This window comes from Oncorhynchus masou, chromosome 16 (genome assembly GCF_036934945.1).
Source record: "Oncorhynchus masou masou isolate Uvic2021 chromosome 16, UVic_Omas_1.1, whole genome shotgun sequence".
In the NCBI taxonomy this organism is placed as follows: Eukaryota; Metazoa; Chordata; class Actinopteri; order Salmoniformes; family Salmonidae; genus Oncorhynchus; species Oncorhynchus masou.
Window position 1 is genome coordinate 7,450,901 of NC_088227.1, and position 23,344 is coordinate 7,474,244.

Here is a 23,344-nt window from a genome sequence, read left to right on the forward strand (position 1 = left end):
TGAAACATTGCCCTCCAGAAGGATTCATTATTAATGAACAATATCCCATGACAGCTGTTGCAGCAAAAATAAGTGTGCTGAACTATGACCATGAAGCTTCCATACTTTTGGCCAGAAGATATGCTGCCTGTTGCTAATAAAACCTAAGCAGCAGTTGAGAATGTGCCTAAAATATGCTGTACTCATTTGGGTGGTAAGTAGTCATTGAGTTCAATTTCCATTAATAAATCAAAACCAAGTTAAATAAATACACTTTATTTACAAAAACCAAAATATGCACAATATACAGTGTACCAGGTAGTCACTCATCCAAACCAACCAACCAAAAATCTGACAGGAAATGTTCCCCTTAAAATCCTTAATTTCTATAAACATATCACCTTGAATCGTACATAAAATGGAACGTGTAAGCCTTATTTATTCATTTAAACTGACCATCTTGAAGTCAGTACAATATATATCCAAAATAGAATACTGTTGACATACCGTACAGTAAAATGTACTTTCTGCCATGTGACCATACAGCATTAAATAAGATATAAATGTGACCTGAATTGTAGTTCCAATCTTTATTTCCAAACACCCCCCCCCAGACGCTGTATAAAATGTAACTTTAGTACATATGACAATGCTCCATAAAAGTATCAGAGACAACTCGCCATTTACTGCTAAAATGTGTCAATTAGTTCAGATTAAATGTATGATTACAGCAGTGTTTAACTCCACATACGATATAAACTTGCTGGGGCATATTAAGAGTTGTGAAGTTGATATGGGATATTGCCCAGGATCAACATGGTAGATTAGATTTAACGCAAACAAAAAGAAAAAAATACTAGTGCAGATGTACCAAAACAGCTTATACGAGCTGTATTCATTTAGGCTGTGGGGAGATGATACATTGAAGCCTGTGTGGATGTTACCTCAAGGATATTCTGATCCTTGCTGACCACCCATCAAACAAACAAAAAATAAAAAATTCAGTTTGAGATCTAGTTGGTTTGGCCTTCATATGTTCCAGGGCCATCAATTACAGGGATCAAATTCAGATGATCTGCTTCTGCTCATTCGTCAAATGGGAAATTCGAGCCTTGACCTTACGACATCTGAGTAAAAAAAAAAGCATAGTACATGAAATCTTCATTGAATGAAGAAAAATTCTACGATTCTGGAAAGTCAACTTGCCATCTTCTTCTTCTTAAAAAGCTTCATCAGCTGGGAAAATCTCTCTGCAATCTAAAAGATATATATATATTTTTTAAATACTCAAATATACAGAACCGACATTAATGCTCAGCAATAACTACTAGTCTCAAATCAAAAACATAGAATTCCATTACTATGAAAAAGAAAACTCCAAACACAGCATACCTGAGCGGGTGTCTTGTTCATCTTCTCCGATAGGGAAGAGAAAGTATCTGGAGAGGCACCTTTCATCTTCAGCGCGAGGAGAATATCTCGGTCTTCATCCCTTTAAAAGAAAATGAAGGTTTTCAGTGAACATCATGACACTTGACCTTGAAGACTCCCCAACAGCTAACATGCAAGATGGTACGTAAACAAAAAGGCATGAATGTTAAAACCCAACTCACCTTGTCCAAGTCACCACCACTGCCCCCTTTCTTATGATGATATTCTTGGCAGACAGGCTGTTGGGTGATGGGGTAGATTGGGGTGGAGTAGTGACTTTACTTCTCTCGCTCTTGGAGCTTCTAGTCTCCTTTCCTTTGGCCCTTTTTGAGGACTTCTTTTTATGCTTGATCTTCTCAGAGATCACCTCCTTTTTAGGCCGCTTTGCTTTCATTTCGACGTGGTGCCTTGTCCGCTTTTTCCCCGTCTTACCCTTGCTGTGGTCCCTCTCCGGTGTGTCTTCTATGATGGTGAGGCATGGTGAAGATAGCGCAGATGCTGTTTCGGTGCTTGTGGAAAGGTAGAAAGGAGGACTGGCCTTCGAAAAATGGGTTTTAGAAGGAGTTTTTCCTTGGTCTTTGCCATGTTGTTCTTCTCCTGGTGGTGTTTGAGGGCTTGAGACAGCCCTTGGATTGATGTCTGCACTTATGGGGTAGATGCCTGGGTTGGTGCAGTTGGCTTGTGGGCTTGTGGAGTTGACACATGGGTAGCTTGAGTTTGTGTCTTTGTTGGTGGAGTTATTTCCTGGGTAGGTAGAGTTTACACTTCCTGGGCTTGAAGAGTTGACTCCTTGGCTTGTTGATTTAATTCCTAGGCATGTGGGGTTGACCACTAGGCTGGTGGAGTTGTTGCCTAGGTTGGAGAAGTTGATGCCTGGGTTGGTGCAGTTGATGCCTAGGTTGGTGAAGTTGACACCTGAGTTGTTGGAGTTGATGTCTGGGCTAGTGTTTGCATGCCGTATCCTCACAATGAAATGATCATTTGACTTCTCCATCACTACTGCCTGCATGGGCAAGTGAGGCTTGAAGTGAAACAGGGGGTTAACAGGAGCCTCCCTAGTCCTGCCACCACCGCTTGACGCACCGCTGGAGTTGTCTGTGTCCAGAGCAAGGTGAATGTCCTGCTCTGTAGCGTCTTCCCCATCCATAAGAGCATCCTCACTGAAATGTGCACTGATGACACTATCTGGAGCAGACATGGGCTCCACGCTGGCTGGGTGCAAGAAGCTGAGGTGACTGTCAGACTTGAGAGGCGAAGGAATTGTGAGTGAGACAGCCAGATCTTCTGCCAAAATGGAATAAGATCTCTGCGAGAACACACTGGACTGCGATGTCATTTTGTCTTCTGGTAGGCTGGAGGGCACCTCTAACATGCAACTCTCATCCAACAAAGCTGGATTTAGTGGAATTTGGACTTTTGAATTTAGAGAGGAAAACTTGCAAGGTGAAATAGAAGACCATGTGGCAATGACTTTAGAGGGAGTACCAACTTTGGTTGTGGTACAAACTTTGCTTGGGGTGGTAACGCCTCGGAAGCGCTCTCCTTTCCGAGGAGTACCAAGAGGCCAGCCCTGATTGTCCCCAGCTGAGACATTAGTTTCTAGCAGATCAGACCCTTGTAACAGACACTTGAAGATCTCTCCCATCTGGGAGTCTGTCACCAGGTTGAATGTTAGGTTTGAGGCTTGCTGTTCTGTGAGGATTTCGAAGTCAGACTTGTCATGGAGTGAGCCATTTTGAGACAGCCGGCGAACATAGGCAGCTGTTTTCTCAGCAGACAAAGGGCTGTTTGATGATGAGATCTCTAACCCGTGTTGCAAAGGAGGTTGCATAAGAGGATGATCTGAGGTTTGAGGCTCTGATTCCTTGTCTTCTTCAAATGACATTTTAATATTTTTGCCTCTTCCAAGACCGGTTTTGCAAGGGGGGAGAGTCTGAGCCCTGGTTCTTTTTATGTTGGGTTCAACACACTCTGTTAATTCCTCTCGCGGTCTTTTACTTGCCGATGTTCTGGACACACAACTAGTTTTTTGTACCGCTCCCTGCGGTCTTTTAAGTTTAGAGGCTGTGGACACCGATGACATCACTGGCTGCTTGGGGGACTTCACTGGCTGCTTGGGGGACTTCACTGGCTGCTTGGGGGACTTCGCTGGCTGCTTGGGGGACTTCGCTGGCTGCTTGGGGGACTTCACTGGCTGCTTGGGGGACTTCACTGGCTGCTTGGGGGACTTCACTGGCTGCTTGGGGGACTTCACTGGCTGCTTGGAGAGACTCAAGTCCCTTTTTTCAGCTCCTGCAGACTGGTTTCCATTTGAGGATTTGCAAACACTTCTCAGAGCAGTCTGAATTTCCTTGAATAAGAAGTCTAACTGCACATTCACAAATTCCCACAGTTTCGACTTCATATTAAGTGGTTCCTGGTCAAAGATGCGGTTGACAATGCCATTATTTGATAACTTACTCAAAACAGACATTATGTTGTTCTTCAATTTCACTTTGAGGTCATCTTCTTGGCTGCATAGTTTAGTAAAGCTGACACTATCAACAAAGTCTGTAAAAGAGTCAAGGGACATGTCCATAACACCACAGAAGCGTTCCTTAGAGAAGGTTGAACGAAGCTTCATGTACTTTTTCCTGCATGCATAGCGGATCTTTACAAACATGGCCATAACCTCCTCCACGGTACACAAGGCAGCTTTGGGTAACAGAGGTTGAACCGTTTTATAGCGAGCTTTTGACATGGGGCTTCCAACTGGTGAAATCAAGGTTTTACTTAAGAGTTTAGAATTCCCTTTCTCGTCAAGCGACTTCTTGGAAAGCCTAGGGGATGACTTGGGAATTTGTTGACTTTTAACCGTGCTTGTGGGCCTAACCGTTTTGGCTGGAGAACTTGGCGTGAATGGAGTTTCTTCCCCTTCACTAAGAATTTCACCCTCTTCCAATTCATCCTCAGGGCTGGAAGAACGGACAGAAGCCCGATCCACAGCTTGTTGTGTAGCACTTGCAATGGAGCGGCCAGGATTCTTGTTCTCCATATTCACATCTAACTTCTTTGAATTGGGATCCCCAGCAGCAATGGTAAACTCTGTCAAATACAAGATTTTTGGTTTCATTAGCTAAGTAAAAGGCATAACCTGTAGGCCTATGTTGACAAAGTAAATTCAGTGTCATGGAATTAGGCAGATGATTACAAACATAGGCTATTGCTGCATCTTCTTAACTTTGACAATAATTAAACATTTTCATAAAATTAATAAAATCTTAACCATAACCATGGTGACATATCTTAAAGAGCAACTCCACCACTTTCCAACGTCATTTTATCATCTCCAGGACAATACCATTGTCTACACGTGAAAACAACTTTTGAAAGTTCTACCCGATTACATCATTCAAAATGGCAACATTTTAAACCTGAGATTCGCTGTGATGTGGGGAGCAAGAAAATACTCTTCCCTCTGGCTAGAGACTCCTTGCAGACTTTGAAAAATCAACTTAAAAAAAATATTATAATAATCCCACCCTGTTATGTCACAGAGAAGCATTTTTAGGACCTTTCCCATCTTTTTAACAACATATCATTGAAACGCGCCTTAGATGTACATGTAGACTCTGGGTATGGTGCTGTAATGAATACGAGGTTCATTGTCATTTAAGTGATGAATTGTCATCTAAGTGATGCTTACCTTTGCGAAGACTCTTGACGTAAGCAGGTTTGCTGTGACATGGCGGCTGATGGCTTTTCCTCATTGGACGGACTGGGCTTGTGAGTGGGCTGATGGCATCTGGAATACCTTTAAGGCTGCCCAGTGTAAGCATCATCGAGTTCTCATCATGGGCCAATGGAATGGAGCTAGAGGGCTCAACATTCATGTCCTCATTCTCTGTGTGACTTGGCTCAGAATTGAGGGACTTCTTTGGCGTTTGTGACAAGCCACTGTTGTGCTGTGCTGATGGTGAAACCTCTCCCGTTGTGCTGCTCACCTTAGACACTTCAAAACCGCTCAACGGTGAACCTTGTTCCACAACAGTCCTCTCTTTCTCACACTCCAGAGGTATCTCTGTGGCATCTTCAACGATCTCAGATGTAATGCAGATCTCTGGAATTACCTCCATGCTAATCGTACTGGAAACACCATGCTTGGAAAGACCTTGCACCTCTGCTGTCACGTCTAGACTAGAGGTTGAAATAACAGAGGCAGGCAGTGGCAATTGCAGAGATTCCGATGGTTCTTTTCCTGGAACACCTTCAACAGCAGGATGTCCCACGCAGACAGCAGCGGGTGGAACATGTGTCACAGTTTCAACAGCTTGACTTTCACAGACCAAAGCACTGGGAGTTTTACCGTTTGGCTTACACACCCAATTCTCAGTAATAAGAACGACATTTTCCATTGAATGGTCAGGGGTAAATCCGTTAGACGATAGGCCAGTGTCAGTATTTAAATTGTTTCCACAATTCCCAGCCACAGTAGGAGCAGTGACAGCAGCAGCAGTAAAATCATCAGACTCACTCACTTTATTCGCAGAGGCACATTCTTCAGGTCTGCTTTTCAGTGGCGTTCTCAAAACAATGGCACAGTCTGGAGCTGAAACACTAACCCCCTGAGAGGTTCTGGTGTGGTGGGTTCAGTCCTCTGATCCACTGTGGCCTCCGGCAGCTCAGGCTTACCTTCAGAGACACCTTGGACAATAGTGTCTCCCACTTCTAACTGGCACTTAGGTTGCTTTTTGGCCACTGTGGCCTCAGTCAGACCTTTGTTAGCATCCTGACAAGGTTCTTTGTCTGTATGTCTAAGGTCAATACTTCCAGGTTCTGAAGACATTGGGATTTCTGAAGAGGGCTGTACCACTGGGTCCTCGAAGACCTCGTCGGTCTCTACCACACTGCTGTTGATTTCGTCTAAGATGAGTAACTTGTCTAGATCAGGCTGTCCACTGTCTTCCGCTGACTGGTCTTCAGGAACTTCCTCAGGTGGTGTGCCCTCCCGTTCCTTGGTTTCAGCAAGCTGTCTTGGTTTTTTAACTGGTGACAGGGTAAGATTCAGAGTTTCCATGAAACTTAACTTTCTGTTTGGACCGGTTTCCTCTACAGAGCTTTTCGCAGCCACTTTAGCTTCAGATGGAAGAAATTCAGACTTTTCACCTGTCTTTTGCCCCCCGACTTTACTGTCGTCCATTGTCTTGTCCTTACTGCGTCGGCCACTTTCCTTTGTTCTTCTTCTCTCTGTACAAGTGCTTTTTCTTTCTCCTGATTTTTTTGATGTATTCTTTTCTTTTCTGACCTCATCCTCTCTTCTTCTCTCCTCTTTCCTTCGACGGTCCCTTGGAGGACTTGTCCCTCCCTTGCGATTAAAAGATTCACTGGATCGTTCAGTGACACTGGCTTGGTTCAAATAGGCATGCTTTCTGTTAGAGGAAATGTCTTTAGTACCTCTACTATGCCTATTACCATCACCCTTATCACGCCTGAGCTCCTGATAATGCCGACTAGAACCTTTTGATTGATAGGCTGCACAATCTTTAGACAATCCTTCGGAAGTGCGTTCAGAGGAAGCAGTGCAATGCAAAATGTCCGAGGTTGGATTTTTGGCCCGCTCTGATCTCCTGCGTACCTCAACATCTGAGAGACGAGGGCATCTGCTTGACTTGGAGTTATATTTTCGCTGCTCATTTGAGTCGGACAGCCTCGGATTTCCACCTCCGCCTTCTCTGTGCTTGGTTTGTTTCGGCTCAAGTTCACGTGTAGGGTGTCTATTCACAGAGTCCTGGCTGGAACTACCAACAGTGCGTTTCACTGGAGCTTCTGAATCTCCTTTAGCGGTCTTTGAAGTGACAGGAAGAGGTGGTCGGAAAACTGTTGCATCAGAGGGGGTTGGAGGGAGAAGGGGGTGGACCACATCTCTGTCTTTACAGAGGAGCTGGCTAAGATCCTTTACAACACAATCCTGTCTAGGACCCGGGGGTTGGCTTGGTGGAGGCTGCCCTGTAAGATTCTGTCTAGTTGGAACTAGTGGTTGGCTAAGTTGAGACGGCCCCGTAGGATTCAGTCGGGTTGGAACTTGTGGTTGGCTAAGTTGAGATGGCCCCGTAGGATTCAGTCGGGTTGGAACTTGTGGTTGGCTAAGTTGAGATGGCCCCGTAGGATTCAGTCGGGTTGGAACTTGTGGTTGGCTAGGTTGTGACTGCCCCGTAGGATTCAGTCGGTTTGGGACTTGTGGTTGGCTAAGTTGAGATGGCCCCGTAGGATTCAGTCGGGTTGGAACTTGTGGTTGGCTAGGTTGTGACTGCCCCGTAGGATTCAGTCGGTTTGGGACTTGTGGTTGGCTAAGTTGAGACGGCCCCGTAGGATTCAGTCGGGTTGGAATTTGATTTCTCAGGCAGTTCATCTGAGATTGATGGTGAACTACAGGACCCCTCCTTGGCCTGAAACTAAAAGTTGAAACATAATTTACTCACATGCCTAGATTTACAGATAGTTCATAGAAAGTATACATTTGACTAATGGGTACATAGAAAATGTGTATTTTTTGTTCTTGCCTGTCCCCGTTGGAGATCCCTAAATAACTGTGAGTACCCTGCCAACTACGAATTACCACTTCACAGGTGTATATGAAGGTCCAAGACACTTACCTTTGGCTCAACCTATTTATCTCCTCATCCTTCCGCACAACCTCCATTTTAGCTGTCTTGATGAGCGCACAGATGTTCTTCTTCAGGCGGCTGTTCTCGGTGTTCAGCGTTGTATTCTTCAAAGTGAAAACGCATGTCAAGCACGTAAGTGGTAACACTAACTTACACTAAATGTAATGTAATTAGTTCTGGACAAGAGCGTCTGCTAAATGACTAAAAATGTAAATGGGATAATCAATGTAATAATTTTGCCAATTTTGCATCGCGACAGAATCACATTCATGATTGTCAAGGAACATTTTTATTTGTACAATACTATTATTTCAAGTACTGGTTATTATTATTTCAAGGGGTACTACTAATACATGAGTGACACTTAAGACTTTCTATTACAAACCTGTGTTTCAGTCTGCTGCAACCTTCTCATTAACTCATCAACTTGGCTTTGTGCTGCATTGAATCTTGTCCTCAACTGTAATGAGATAGGGGGTACTGATGGTTATTAATTTCTAATGGGAAAAGGAGCTGTGTACCAGCATTCCATTTAAGACAAACCCAGGGGTTTAAAAAAAATGCATATATGAATTGGATAAGCATTATGGTACACACCTCATTGTAGGAAGACTCTCTGTCCTGCTGTTCCTCTGTTATCATTTCTTCATACAAATCCATATATTTCAGATTCTGTGGTGAGAGGAGTGTGTAATTCCTTTCTGTAATAAGATCGCACAAATACAAAGTATGTTATCAGTTCTCTTTTCAGCAACGTGGGTATCTTTTCTACTTATATATATTTTTTACATCTGACAGTCTCGTAAAGAACCAATGTGTGCGTTTGAGTGATGTTTACCTGCGCTCGAATTCATCTTTGGACTTTCTAAACCAAAATAAATATCCACAGAGTCTTCATTGAAAGCTGCTGTGGTATCTGTGGGGTAAAAGTATCCCAAAGTTATCCACATATTGCACTTCTGTAATTTCATCACATGGAATAATATTACTGCAGAAATGCCTTGTATTATTGGATACAGTACAGATAATATGCTTATGTAGTAAGGGATCCACATAAGATAGGTATGTGTATTTTCTTTGAGTGCATAAATCCGGTATGGCTTGACCCTTACTGAACAATACAAGAGAGAATAGGAGAATTCATACTTTTCCATAAGAGTGCTTTGTGACAGAACAGTTATACAATAAGAATACAGATCAACTCATGGCAGTAACTACACTGAACAACAATATAAAACGCAACATGGGAAGTGTTGGTCTAATGTTTCATGAGCCGAGATAAAAGATCTTTGAAATGTTCCATATGCACAAAAAGCTTCTCTCAATTTTTGTGCACAATTTTGTTTACTTCTCTCGGCTACAGCCAATTTTGTGAGAAGACCGATTTTTAGGGAGCTGACAAACACTGCTCTAGCTCTGTCAACTTTCACCGTAGATGTAGAAGTGCGCCATAGGCAGATACGGCAGATTGAGACGCATCCAATGAGACGCATCCAATGCAAAAAAACATCTCAAGCTTAAACTGATTTTTTATGGGGATTGTTTTTTATTATTATGCTAATTCGATTTTCAACCTTAGGGGGATGTATTAAAGTATCTGTGACCAACAACTGCATATCTGTATTCAGTCATCAGTAATCCACAGATTAGGGACTAATGAATTTATGTAAATTAACTGATTTCTTTATATGAACTAACTCGGTAAAATCTTTGCAATTGTTGCATTTATATTTTTCTTCAGTGTACTTTAGGGAAGTTGTACCATGTCTTTCAGAAGCCCATCTGTAAATAACCCACCCAACTACCTCATCCCCATATTGTTATTTATTTTTGCTCTTTTGCACCCCAGTATCTCTACTTGCACATCATAATCTGCACATCTATCACTCCAGTGTTAATGCTAAATTGTAATTGTTTCACCACTATGGCCTATTTATTGCCTTACCTCCCTAATCTTACTACATTTGCACACACTGTATATAGATTTTTCTATTGTTTTATTGACTGTACGTTTGTTTATCCCATGTGTAACTCTGTTGTTGTTTTTGTCGCACTGCTTTGCGTTGTCTTGGTCGGGTCGCAGTTGTCAATGAGAACTGGTTCTCAACTGGCCTACCTGGTTAAATAAAGGTGAAATAAAAAAAACACCATCTATGGACAGTGAAATAGGTTGTAGCATTGTACTCACTATGGTGGTCTTGGCTGAGGTCACCATACACGTCATCCATCAAATCCCCCTCCATTCTCCTGATGCTCAATCAATGGCTCAGAGATGTACCTGGAAGTAGCTGGAAGAAACGATGCATAATTTGTGAGGCAAGCCATGCATTACTTGCAAAAGAGTCCAGATATCTTGAAATTGGTGAGGTCGATTGGAAAAGTGATCAGCAACACATTTGGACCTTCTAGAGACTAATGCCTGGATTTTAAAAGAAGTAACGTTAAGTTATCTTGTAGCATGATCACACAACTAGCTAGCTCTTATAATTATCAGTAAGCTTTCTAAATGTCAACTACTTTAGCTAGTTATTCACAGTAAGCTGCCTAATGACAACTAGCAAGCTACCTAGGATCTAAGAAGCATAACGTTACAAAACATGTTACTCTGGCTGGAATGGCTAGCACAAGGGCTTCTGCTGGGTTGGTGGTAGCTACTAACTAGTACCAATGCCTAGATTGAGTAGCTAGTAAGCTTGTTTAGTTAGCCAGTCATTTAGTTAACAACAAAACAATTATGTTTGTAGTTCATTGAGCAAACTTAAAATCAGCTATGTCGGCTCCTTGTAACGTCACATGCACCAAGGGCAAGGATATGATGGAATGACACAAAATAGTTACCGTTACAATACTTTAGCTAGCGGACTGACTCAAGCCAGCTAATGTTAGCTAGCTATGGGACCCACACAAACGTACCCATCTACAAACTCAAGACACGGAGGAACATTAAATCATGAAAAAACCTTGGAATGTGAATTTACACAAAATATCTACTCACCATATGACAATCGATTCTAAGAATGTTGTTTAGCATGTTATTATTCTTTATCATGTGTTTACAATCACTGTCGCGACGACTCGACAACCTTCTTCAGGGAGCAGGAAATAACGACATTTTCCCGCGGTCTCTGCAAGACACATGCAGCGCCTCTTCCGGGACTTTGAAGCATTCAAAATAAAATGATTAAATAAAAAACAGCCTGTTGTTTAGGCCAGACGCAATCAAAGCCAAAGTCAATAAAATACTTTCTAATCATAGGACACCACAGTTTCACACCTCGAAAACGCTGTCATTAAATTGTGAATAATCTTTAATTGGAACCTCCCAATAAATATATTTATAACTATGTCCTTGTTCTATCTGTGCTGTTGGGTGTCTTTTATGAAATTTGTTTAGATTTATCCAAAGCAAAAAGCATCTATCTCAAGTAGGTATGCCTGTCGCTTCCATTGGCGTCATCTAAGCGACATAATTTGGACAATCGCCCGAACCGGAAGTGTTTCTGATTTTCTCACATGTGGACTGGATTTTAACAGTAACGGGAACGTGCTTGCTGTGTTGTGATACAACCTAGATAGACAAGTGATGTACCTCACGATTTGGTCAACGAGTAATATAACAACCTATTACAGTGTTTACCCATTATCGTTCATTTCCCTGTGGATCTCTATGTCCTAAACGACAAATGGTACGATGGAAAATTTAGAATTGAGCCTGTCATCACTTGGTACCATATCCAGACATATTGACAAAAGTCACAACGAACTCAGCAAGTATTTAACTAAACAGGTAAGATACTTTTCTCCTTGACTTGTTAAAACCATAGTGTCTGTAATATGTCTCTTTATATGACTTATTGATAGGGGATGCATCCTATCTGCATATTCCACCATCTTATATATGCATAGATTAAACGTCTTATTAACCATCCAAGAAATTGCACCACGCTGACACACCATCTTAATGAATGCAAATGTAACCCAATTACAATTGTCTTTTATCAGGACGCTATTTACATGACATTGATGGATGTCGCTTGAGATTGGAGGGTATAGATTTAGCCAATGCTTGTCTACAGTTGCCTGGAAAGTCCTAATGACTTCAATGTCAATCTTGACTTTCACCTGACATGTCTTTCTGTTTGTCTGTAGATATGGAGCCAGCAGGACAGACAGAGCATCCTGGCATGTTTGTCTCAGCTGCTGTTGGAGAAGGACTACACATTGCTGCTCGCCCGCCACCTCCGGCCGCTGATCCTGGACCTGCTGGAGAGGAACGCGCAGAGGATCAAAGCAGACGGCAGAATCAACCATGATCTCCACGAGCGCCTGTGTGTGGCGCTCAGCAAACTCCTCGGCGTCAGTCCCGATGCACAGGCGTAAGTGAACCCTCTGTGATCTCCGACGTGACGAACACTTCATAAACACTAGTTATCTTTTCTATTCTCGTCTAAGTGCTTGAAGTGGCATGAAAAAGCTGCCAATACTAACTTTATTTTTTACTGTACCAGAGTTTGTATTTTAGTGCTGGTATTCTGTATGAGGGGCTTGTACTCAAGCAGTAGAAAATTCACAATACTACCGGCCCACTTCAACCACTACTTCCACGCTGTTACACTCCCCTCTTTTCTTTCTCAGGTTTGCTGCGAGGTACTTCAACGACGCCCCTCCAGTGTTCCAGAGGCTCTTCTTCACCAGTGAAGAGTCCTCGTCTGTCCAGTATGGCCCCAGGAGGATGAAGCTGCGGGACCTAATGGGTGCTACCCTCCGCTTCCTCCAGAGCGACTGTGCCAAGTTCCGAGTCCTCTGGGACTGGAGTGCGTGTGTTTCTCAACTGCTCACCAGCGACATCATGGTTCGAGGGTGCGTATCTACCTTGTTCACCGAGTCTATCCTCTCTCGGGCCTTGCGACAGGCTAGCGTCCTGTCCGGAGGGGGTGTACTTGTACATCAAGCCGCCTCGCACCTCGGAAACGGGCTGAATGCTTTGATTGATGCTTTTACAACCGTCTGTTTGTTCAAATGAAGTCAACTTGAAGATGCTAACAGCGGTTGTCTGGGTTATTTCCTGTGTAGTTACACTGCCCAGTGTCTGGCCCTGGTGTCGCACATGACTGACAATCAGAAAACCATTTTTTTGAGGAAGGTGCTGTCGAGTGACGAGATTCAGCACATGAAGATAAAGTAGGTTAATTTCTGTTTATATTATTACAATATGTTGCAAATGCATGAATGATCTTTTCAGCGTATAACCTTTGCTTGTATTGGTTTATAAACATCTAGGTCACTGGAGGAAACTCAGCAGTTTGAGGTAGAGAAGGCCCTTGTCCTGGCTAATCAGGGCACTGTGATGTGGCACCAGGAGAAGGGGAACAAATTCACCCGGGGTCAGGTGGGATCAGAAGACCTGTCCCAGACTGTGGTGGCTGTCTGTGGGGTGGTGCTAACTAGGATCGCCCCCAAACAGACAGAACAGGTAAGACTTCCTGTTGAAATTAAGGGGCGATTTTTCTGGACACAGATTAAATCTAGTCCTAGACTAAAAGGCAAACTTAATAGGGAATCTCCATCAAATTCTTTATAGTTTTGTTAATTTGAAGAAGTGTATTTGATATATGGTTCAAACAACATTGGTAGTGTTGATTTGATTCATGGAAATATATTTCAAAATCTAGGGTAACCTAAAGGATCTGGTGCTGGTGGATTCGACCTGTCGCAACCTGCGGAGACTGGCCATGGCCGTGGCATCCCAGAAGGCTGTCCTTCTGGAAGGGCCCATTGGATGTGGTAAAACTGCCCTGGTGGAGTTCTTGGCTGCCGTGACCGGCCACACCAAAACACCAGAGATTCTCAAAGTTCAGCTTGGGGATCAAACTGACAGCAAGGTATAATATGGGCAACCTATGAAATCTTTTTCCAGTATCAGTCCATGTAGAGGGAGAGTCCAATGACCCGAGTATGACCTCAACCTCCTGAGAGCTTTCTAAACGTTCTTTGAACGGTAGCAAATAGGAATTGTCTCATCTCTTTTGCGGTCTTTTTTTTTTTTGCAGATGTTGCTCGGGATGTATCGCTGTACTGAAATCCCAGGGAAGTTTGTGTGGCAGCCAGGCACCCTGACACAGGCTGTCTCTAAAGGACACTGGATCCTGTTGGAGGACATTGACCATGCTCCTCTAGATGTGGTGGGTATTTGCACACCTGAATCGCACATGGAATTACATGAAGTGGCCTGTGCGGTTATTGCCGTAGGAGTGGGTTCAAGCCTGCAAGGTATTTTCTAGTATGTCATCCTATGAGTTTGTATGCCTTGCAGATATCTGTACTCCTTCCCTTGATGGAGAATAAAAAGCTGGTGATCCCAGGACGGGAGGACTGCGTCGAAGTGGCCCCAGGCTTCCAATTCTTTGCTACCAGAAGGTAAGAATATGATTATATGTGGCCCCACATGTGACTCTATAAATGTCACCCTCTTTTTAAACACAGAAACTAACTGATGTTTGTGTTTGTTTGTAGGATGTTCCACAGTGCCGGAGGTTGGTACAGACCACAGAACACCCACGCAGCTCTCTTGGACAAGTACTGGACTAAACTGCAGATGGGAAACATGGCACGAGAGGAGCTGAAGAAGGTGAGACGACTGAGGACTTGATCGAAACGGAGTCCACATCGATTTCCTGTGGTTTTGTATTTTGACCGTTTGTATCAAGCGTAGTTTCTGTAGCACGATGTACTACGGTACACATAATGCTCAGTACACTGATTCCGTTTCACCTTACTATACTAAAAGATGTCCCTGAAGCTACCAGTAGTGTTATTCTTTGTCTGTGCAGGTTCTGGTGAACAGGTACCCTAACCTGACGGTTGTTGTGGAGCGCCTCCTGGATATTTACTGCCAGCTGACTGGAGAGAGTGATCCTGACCCGGTGGCACTGGGCCACACAGACAGCCTGCAGCCCCCAGAGGTGTCCCATCACAGGCTGGAAGGCAAGACCACATCCCTTGAGGGGAGGGGACTGTCCCTGAGGTAATGCCCATTAACATGCTAACATTTTTAAATCTTAATATTTTGAGACCTGATACATGTTGAAGCTGGGGAAAAAACTGTTAAAGGAATGATTTACCCATTTTTAATGTTTTTTTAGTTTTTTTTAATAGTTTTGTTGCGTCTCTGAGTGATGTTCTATTGATACCCAGGGTCATTTCATGTTTTAATGTTTATCTGAGCTTCTTCCCTTCGTATAATGCAAAACGTGTCATACTGGGTGTATTTCTGCCCGCTTAAACGGCTAGCTCAGATACACATGAAAACCTGAAATTAAATTTCTTTTAAGCTTCATTTTATACTTTGTAGCTACTTACATTTATTAAAATGTCTTGTGGAAATGGATTTAACCAATCACAGCTAACAATGCCAACCCTCAAATTCCCACCAAGGGTGTCTACAACAATCTTTTTCCCCTGCTTTGAAAGATGACACAGTCCATCTGTCTATATGCCACTGTTAGCTCATGAACTTGTGATAAACTCATTGCCATAATTCCCTAGCTATTCAGCCCCTCCCATCATATAGAGAGTCAAACCCAGCAAGCCCCATCCATCCCACCACGTGTCCCAGAGCAGAGGAAGGTTGTGTGGTTTACATTTGGCTCTGTTGCGTCCTATTGGGAGATGAGATGACCAGCCAGCCCTGAGGACTTTAATTAGCTTTCCACTGGGTGCTGCTGCCTGCACTCTATGGCCCATTGATTGGCCCTGTCTTTCTATAGAGCTTGTTTCACTCATGCTAGACGTCACACCAGGACAGCCCTTATCATTAGATAACTAGTTCCAGCCTGACCCTCTCATTTGTAGGAGATCCCTCGTTGTTGGCAGCACACTTTTCCATATGGCCTCTGTGGCCCTCTTCAATGTGGTATATGGTTTAGCTGCATGGATCAATGCAATTAACTTACAGACTGAATGTATTTTTTCATTTGCAAAACTTAGCCTGGTCCTAGATCTGTATCTAGCCTGCTCCTAGATCAGTATCTAGCCTGCTCCTAGATCTGTATCTAGCCTGCTCCTAGATCTGTATCTAGCCTGCTCCTAGATCTGTATCTAGCCTGCTCCTAGATCTGTATCTAGCCTGCTCCTAGATCTGTATCTAGCCTGCTCCTAGATCTGTATCTCGCCTGCTCCTAGATCTGTATCTCGCCTGCTCCTAGATCTGTATCTCGCCTGCTCCTAGACCTGTATCTAGCCTGCTCTTAGACCTGTATCTAGCCTGCTCCTAGACCTGTATCTCGCCTGCTCCTAGATCTGTATCTCGCCTGCTCCTAGACCTGTATCTAGCCTGCTCCTAGACCTGTATCTAGCCTGCTCCTAGACCTGTATCTAGCCTGCTCCTAGATCAGTATCTCGCCTGCTCCTAGATCTGTATCTCGCCTGCTCCTAGATCTGTATCTCGCCTGCTCCTAGATCTGTATCTAGCCTGCTCCTAGATCTGTATCTAGCCTGCTCCTAGATCTGTATCGAGCCTGCTCCTAGATCTGTATCGAGCCTGCTCCTAGATCTGTATCGAGCCTGCTCCTAGATCTGTATCGAGCCTGCTCCTAGATCTGTATCGAGCCTGCTCCTAGATCTGTATCGAGCCTGCTCCTAGATCTGTATCGAGCCTGCTCCTAGATCTGTATCGAGCCTGCTCCTAGACCTGTATCGAGCCTGCTCCTAGACCTGTATCGAGCCTGCTCCTAGACCTGTATCTAGCCTGCTCCTAGACCTGTATCTAGCCTGCTCCTAGACCTGTATCTAGCCTGCTCCTAGACCTGTATCTAGCCTGCTCCTAGACCTGTATCTAGCCTGCTCCTAGACCTGTATCTAGCCTGCTCCTAGACCTGTATCTAGCCTGCTCCTAGACCTGTATCTAGCCTGCTCCTAGACCTGTATCTAGCCTGCTCCTAGACCTGTATCTAGCCTGCTCCTAGATCTGTATCTCGTCTGCTCCTAGATCTGTATCTCGTCTGCTCCTAGATCTGTATCGAGCCTGCTCCTAGATCTGTATCGAGCCTGCTCCTAGATCTGTATCGAGCCTGCTCCTAGATCTGTATCTAGCCTGCTCCGAGATCTGAATGTCCTTAAGCCAACTCCTCTGTCTATCATTGTCATATTTATGTAACCTCTGCACTATATTTTACAGAGACCTGCTGAAATGGTGTGATAGGATCAGCAGTAACTTTGACAGCACCTCGTCTGCCACCGCTCAACATGTCTTTCTGGAGGTAAGCCTTGAGTCACCGCACGGGCTGGCATTCCAGTGTTATCGCCCGCCTGCCATATTTACTTTGCTAATGAATCTTTCTGCCTTGAACCGGCTTAAATCAGATATCATTATTCACCACTGATCATCAGGCAAACTGTAACTTAGAACTCTGTGTGGAACTGAGGAGTTATAGAGACTATTATTAGATTAGATTATAACCCAGTCTTGGTTCAGAAAGAAAATCCTGCAGCTGCGCTAGCACTCGATGTCTTTCACACTTTTTCATAGCTGTTTTGGGTTAGCCTCGCGAACCAGAATGTACTGCTGATCGGGGTGGTTGAACAAGGCTAGTTTAGGATAGACTATGGATAGATTCATTGGCATAGCACAACGTATCTTTGAATGGAAAAATCAATGTAGCTGTAAAAGTCTCAGAAACATTGAACAGTTTGAACCCCCCTCCCCCGCTCTTCTTTACTGTACTGTTTTGTGTCTTTCCCCCTTTAAGGCTCTAGACTGCTTCACGGCCATGCTATCCCGACCAGAGAGTAGGCTACGCATGGCTGAGGTCATCGGGAGCAAGCTCAACATCTCCAAAGAGAAGGTAAGTGCAGCACCACTGGAAATGTCGGGCAGTGGCCCGTCAAGGTGGGCCATTTGGGACTCAGCCATTGTGACTGTTTGTTGTTGACTGTTGACGTGATGGCCGTGTGCCCCACAGGCCGCACATTTCTGCCAGATGTACAAGCCTGGCATCTCTGGGACGGAGCTGGAGGCCTTGGTGGGCAGAGTGACCCTGGAACGGAAGCAGAGCGAAGTGGTCCGCATCTGCAAGTAAGTCAGCAAACTGTGTGACCTAAAATAACATTTGGTGGCATCTGATGCATCCCAATTTGTTTAAGCCAGTGAAGTAGCCGGCCGCACAAGGGTTAGTAGTCAGTTATTTGGCTGGCAGCTGGGGTTTATGGAACGCACTGGGTCAGGCTGCCAGTATGTGCACGTAATCTCTCTGTTTTACACAATCTAGTCACTGTGCCAGGCCAAACACTTACCCAACCTGGGGAAACAGCCAAGTAGACTCCCCGCTGGTTGATGGAATAAACTTTTAATCGATCCCTACAGATGTCGGATCTTAACTTGATCCCACTTTTGTTGCTGAGAATTTTCCTGCTGCATAGGGAATTCAAGTGAGCCTATTGATTCCCGGGAAAGGTGTCAGTGTGGCTCTGATTCCGGCCCACACCCTTCTGGCACAAATAGCTCAATTCCCCTGATTTTACTTGATTTATTTACACCCTTCAAATATGGACAGTCCAGGGATATTTTACCCCCCGTTCCGGCTAAGAAATTACCACGACAGACACTTTTGGATAACATAAATAGGACACAAATAAAATAATAACAATAGGCTACACCAACATTAGTTTCCATTCACTCAGTGTCGGGTTAAATTGACACGGTAGAAAATCTAGCGCGTATTGATGTTTTAACAAGCTGGCGATGGTTGCAATAGATCCCTTGTTGTTTGATTATATTCTAATAGGTTACATTCTGTAGGCTACCCGTCAACCCGGGGCTCTCCAACCCCATTCCTGGAGAGCTAACCTCCTGTTGGTTTTCAATCCAACCCCATTCCTGGAGAGCTAACCTCCTGTTGCTTTTCAATCCAACCCCATTCCTGGAGAGCTAACCTCCTGTTGGTTTTCAATCCAACCCCATTCCTGGAGAGCTAACCTCCTGTTGGTTTTCAATCCAACCCCATTCCTGGAGAGCTAACCTCCTGTTGGTTTTCAATCCAACCCCATTCCTGGAGAGCTAACCTCCTGTTGGTTTTCAATCCAACCCCATTCCTGGAGAGCTAACCTCCTGTTGCTTTTCAATCCAACCCCATTCCTGGAGAGCTAACCTCCTGTTGGTTTTCAATCCAACCCCAGTTGTAACTAAGTTCATTCAGTTGGAGTGAAAACCAACAGGACGGTAGCTCTCCAGTAACATGGTTGGAGAGACCTGCGTTAGCCTGTCCATTGTCACATATTGAAAGGTGTAAAAAAACAACAACAACAACCTGATAATAGGCTAGTTGATGAGCTGATTTGGGCCATCAGTCGATTGACAGGTGTAGTGCTACTGTAGAAAGATAACATTCCCTCCCAGTGTGGATGCTCATCCACGTTTCATAGTCTTGTGTATCATTTGTCAATATAGTTTTGATCTTAGGCGTGGATTGAAGGCCTGTATTGTGTGAAAGCCTGTATTAATGTTTCGTAACGCTGCCAAGATGTTTATGCATTTGAATCGATCCAAAGACGATTTTGTAGAGCTGAAGCATTTTTCATTGTGTAAATTATTAGAATATTTTTTTTACTTCTTAAATGAATGCTATTTGCTTGCAGGCCTAATGTAAGCTACACTATATCGCCCAGCGCTGGGCGCGAACTCATGTGGCTCGCAGTTGGAGCGCGCGCTTTGACCACAATGCTACAGCAGGCACAAGAATACTGATTGAACATAGGCGGGTCGTTTAAAAAAAATGATTTTGTTTTAAGCGTTCCCCAAACCATAGATCCAACCTTAACCACTCGGGATGAATGCCTAAACTGTTAACCTTTTCTGAGTTGTTTTTGTTTTAACCCTGTAACTACGCGGAATGAATGCGTCAAAAATAGACCTTCATCCATGAGTCAAAGGTCAGTGGGCCGGATTTGAACCGACACCGACTTTTGGCATATGTGTGCCAGGGGGAAACCGTTAATTTATTCTGCCTGTTGCTTGTCTTCAACATACAGTGCCAGTCAAAAGTTTGGACACACGTTTGGTTTTTCTTTGTTTGTACTATTTTCTACATTGTAGAGTAGTAGTGAAGACACCAAAACTATGAAATAACACATATGGAATCATGTAGTAACTGGATTACTTTCCTCCTGCAGCGAAAGGGGTCAAATTAAGGGCTGACATCTTCAAATCAAATCAAATTTGTCACATACACATGGTTAGCAGATGTTAATGCGAGTGTAGCGAAATGCTTGTGCTTCTAGTTCCGACCATGCAGTAATAACCAACAAGTAATCTAACTAACAATTCCAAAACTACTACCTTATACACACAAGTGTAAAGGGATAAAGAATATGTACATAAAAATATATGAATGAGTGATGGTACAGAGCAGCATAGGCAAGATGCAGTAGATGGTATCGAGTACAGTATATACATATGAGATGAGTATGTAAACAAAGTGGCATAGTTTAAAGTGGCTAGTGATACATGTATTACATAAAGATGCAGTGGATGATATAGAGTACAGTATATACGTATACATATGAGATGAATGATTTAGGGTATGTAAACATTATATTAGGTAGCATTGTTTAAAGTGGCTAGTGATATATTTTACATCAATTCCCATCAATTCCCATTATTAAAGTGGCTGGAGTTGAGTCAGTGTGTTGGCAGCAGCCACTCAATGTTAGTGGTGGCTGTTTAACAGTCTGATGGCCTTGAGATAGAAGCTGTTTTTCAGTCTCTCGGTCCCAGCTTTGATGTACCTGTACTGACCTCGCCTTCTGGATGATAGCGGGGTGAACAGGCAGTGGCTCGGGTGGTTGTTGTCCTTGATGATCTTTATGGCCTTCCTGTGACATCGGGTGGTGTAGGTGTCCTGGAGGGCAGGTAGTTTGCCCCCGGTGATGTGTTGTGCAGACCTCACGACCCTCTGGAGAGCCTTACGGTTGTGGGCGGAGCAGTTGCTGTACCAGGCGGTGACACAGCCCGACAGGATGCTCTCGATTGTGCACCTGTAGAAGTTTGTGAGTGCTTTTGGTGACAAGCCAAATTTCTTCAGCCTCCTGAGGCTTCTTCATGATGCTGTCTGTGTGGGTGGACCAATTCAGTTTGTCTGTGATGTGTACGCCGAGGAACTTAAAACTTACTACCCTCTCCACTACTGTTCCATCGATGTGGATAGGGGGGTGTTCCCTCTGCTGTTTCCTGAAGTCCACAATCATCTCCTTAGTTTTGTTGACGTTGAGTGTGAGGTTATTTTCCTGACACCACACTCCGAGGGCCCTCACCTCCTCCCTGTAGGCCGTCTCGTCGTTGTTGGTAATCAAGCCTACCACTGTTGTGTCATCCGCAAACTTGATGATTGAGTTGGAGGCGTGCGTGGCCACGCAGATGTGGGTGAACAGGGAGTACAGGAGAGGGCTCAGAACGCACCCTTGTGGGGCCCCAGTGTTGAGGATCAGCGGGTGGAGATGTTGTTACCTACCCTCACCACCTGGGGGCGACCCGTCAGGAAGTCCAGTACCCAGTTGCACAGGGCGGGGTTGAGACCCAGGGTCTCAAGCTTGATGACGAGTTTGGAGGGTACTATGGTGTTAAATGCTGAGCTGTAGTCGATGAACAGCATTCTCACATAGGTATTCCTCTTGTCCAGATGGGTTAGGGCAGTGTGGTTGAGATTGCATCGTCTGTGGACCTATTTGGGCGGTAAGCAAATTGGAGTGGGTCTAGGGTGTCAGGTAGGGTGGAGGTGATATGGTCCTTGACTAGTCTCTCAAAGCACTTCATGATGACGGAGGTGAGTGCTACGGGGCGGTAGTCGTTTAGCTCCGTTGCCTTAGCTTTCTTGGGAACAGGGACAATGGTGGCCCTCTTGAAGCATGTGGGAACAGCAGACTGGGATAGGGATTGATTGAATATGTCCGTAAACACACCAGCCAGCTGGTCTGCGCATGCTCTGATGGCGCGGCTGGGGATGCCGTCTGGGCCTGCAGCCTTGCGAGGGTTAACACATTTAAATGTTTTACTCACCTCGGCTGCAGTGAAGGAAAGTCCGCATGTTTTGGTTGCGGGCCGTGTCAGTGGCACTGTATTGTCCTCAAAACGGGCAAAAAAGTTATTTAGTCTGCCTGGGAGCAAGGCATCCTGGTCCGTGACTGGGCTGGTTTTCGTTTTGTAATCCGTGATTGACTGTAGACCCTGCCACATACCTCTTGTGTCTGAGCCGTTGAATTGCGATTCTACTTTGTCTCTATACTGACGCTTAGCTTGTTTGATTGCCTTGCGGAGGGAATAGCTACACTGTTTGTATTCGGTCATGTTTCCGGTCACCTTGCCCTGATTAAAAGCAGTGGTTTGCGCTTTCAGTTTCACGCGAATGCTGCCATCAATCCACGGTTTCTGGTTTGGGAATGTTTTAATCGTTGCTATGGGAACGACATCATCAACGCAAGTTCTAATGAACTCGCTCACCGAATCAGCGTATTCGTCAATGTTGTTTGACGCAATACAAAACATATCCCAGTCCACGTGATGGAAGCAGTCTTGGAGCGTGGAATCAGATTGGTCGGACCAGCGTTGAACAGACCTCAGCGTGGGAGCTTCTTGTTTTAGCTTTTGTCTGTAGGCAGGGAGCAACAAAATGGAGTCGTGGTCAGCTTTTCCGAAAGGAGGGCGGGGCAAGGCCTTATATGCATTGCGGAAGTTAGAATAGCAATGATCCAAGGTTTTACCAGCCCTTGTTGCGCAATCGATATGCTGATACAATTTAGGGAGTCTTGTTTTCAGATTAGCCTTGTTAAAATCCCCAGCTACAATGAATGCAGCCTCAGGATATGTGGATTCCAGTTTGCAAAGAGTCAAATAAAGTTTTTTCAGAGCCATCGATGTGTCTGCTTGGGGGGGAATATATACGGCTGTGATTATAATCGAAAAGAATTCCGTTGGTAGATAATGCGGTCGACATTTGATTGTGAGGAATTCTAAATCAGGTGAACAGAAGGACTTGAGTTCCTGTATGTTGTTGTGACCACACCACGTCTCGTTAACCATAAACCATACGCCCCCGCCCCTCTTCTTACCGGAAAGATGTTTGTTTCTGTCGGCGCGATGCGTGGAGAAACCAGCGCACCGACTCGAAACCAGCTGGCTGCACCGACTCCGATAACGACACACTATGATAAACCAGCAAATATTCCAAGCCTCCGCAATCGACTAAAAACACGTGGATTCTTCCTTTCCAAACCTATCAGATCTATTGTACCCGACTCTAAAA

At 44.4% G+C, this 23,344-nt stretch overlaps 2 protein-coding genes across 3 annotated transcripts in view; one reads left to right on the plus strand and one right to left on the minus strand.

The window, feature by feature from the left end:
• Window positions 1-245: 245 nt before the first annotated feature.
• LOC135557392 (CASP8-associated protein 2-like) lies at window positions 246-11,416 on the minus strand. The gene is given in 12 exon segments (XM_064990615.1): window positions 246-1,106; window positions 1,186-1,236; window positions 1,372-1,471; window positions 1,593-4,494; window positions 5,096-6,010; window positions 6,013-7,841; window positions 8,043-8,158; window positions 8,440-8,514; window positions 8,652-8,755; window positions 8,893-8,970; window positions 10,243-10,342; window positions 11,050-11,416. Coding segments are annotated over 11 exon segments (6,234 nt in total). The 5' UTR covers window positions 10,298-10,342; window positions 11,050-11,416; the 3' UTR covers window positions 246-1,097.
• A 140-nt stretch (window positions 11,417-11,556) lies between these two features.
• LOC135557393 (midasin-like) overlaps window positions 11,557-23,344 on the plus strand; it is a 54,504-nt gene continuing 42,716 nt past the window's right edge. For both annotated transcript variants that reach the window (XM_064990616.1, XM_064990617.1), the window contains exons 1-13: window positions 11,557-11,841; window positions 12,204-12,430; window positions 12,690-12,914; window positions 13,128-13,235; window positions 13,335-13,527; window positions 13,727-13,936; window positions 14,105-14,236; window positions 14,368-14,471; window positions 14,568-14,682; window positions 14,885-15,078; window positions 17,230-17,311; window positions 17,801-17,896; window positions 18,014-18,126. In XM_064990616.1, the coding sequence (XP_064846688.1) occupies window positions 11,746-11,841; window positions 12,204-12,430; window positions 12,690-12,914; window positions 13,128-13,235; window positions 13,335-13,527; window positions 13,727-13,936; window positions 14,105-14,236; window positions 14,368-14,471; window positions 14,568-14,682; window positions 14,885-15,078; window positions 17,230-17,311; window positions 17,801-17,896; window positions 18,014-18,126 (1,895 nt within the window). In that variant the 5' untranslated portion in view covers window positions 11,557-11,745. The remainder of the gene's footprint in view (window positions 11,842-12,203; window positions 12,431-12,689; window positions 12,915-13,127; window positions 13,236-13,334; window positions 13,528-13,726; window positions 13,937-14,104; window positions 14,237-14,367; window positions 14,472-14,567; window positions 14,683-14,884; window positions 15,079-17,229; window positions 17,312-17,800; window positions 17,897-18,013; window positions 18,127-23,344) is intronic.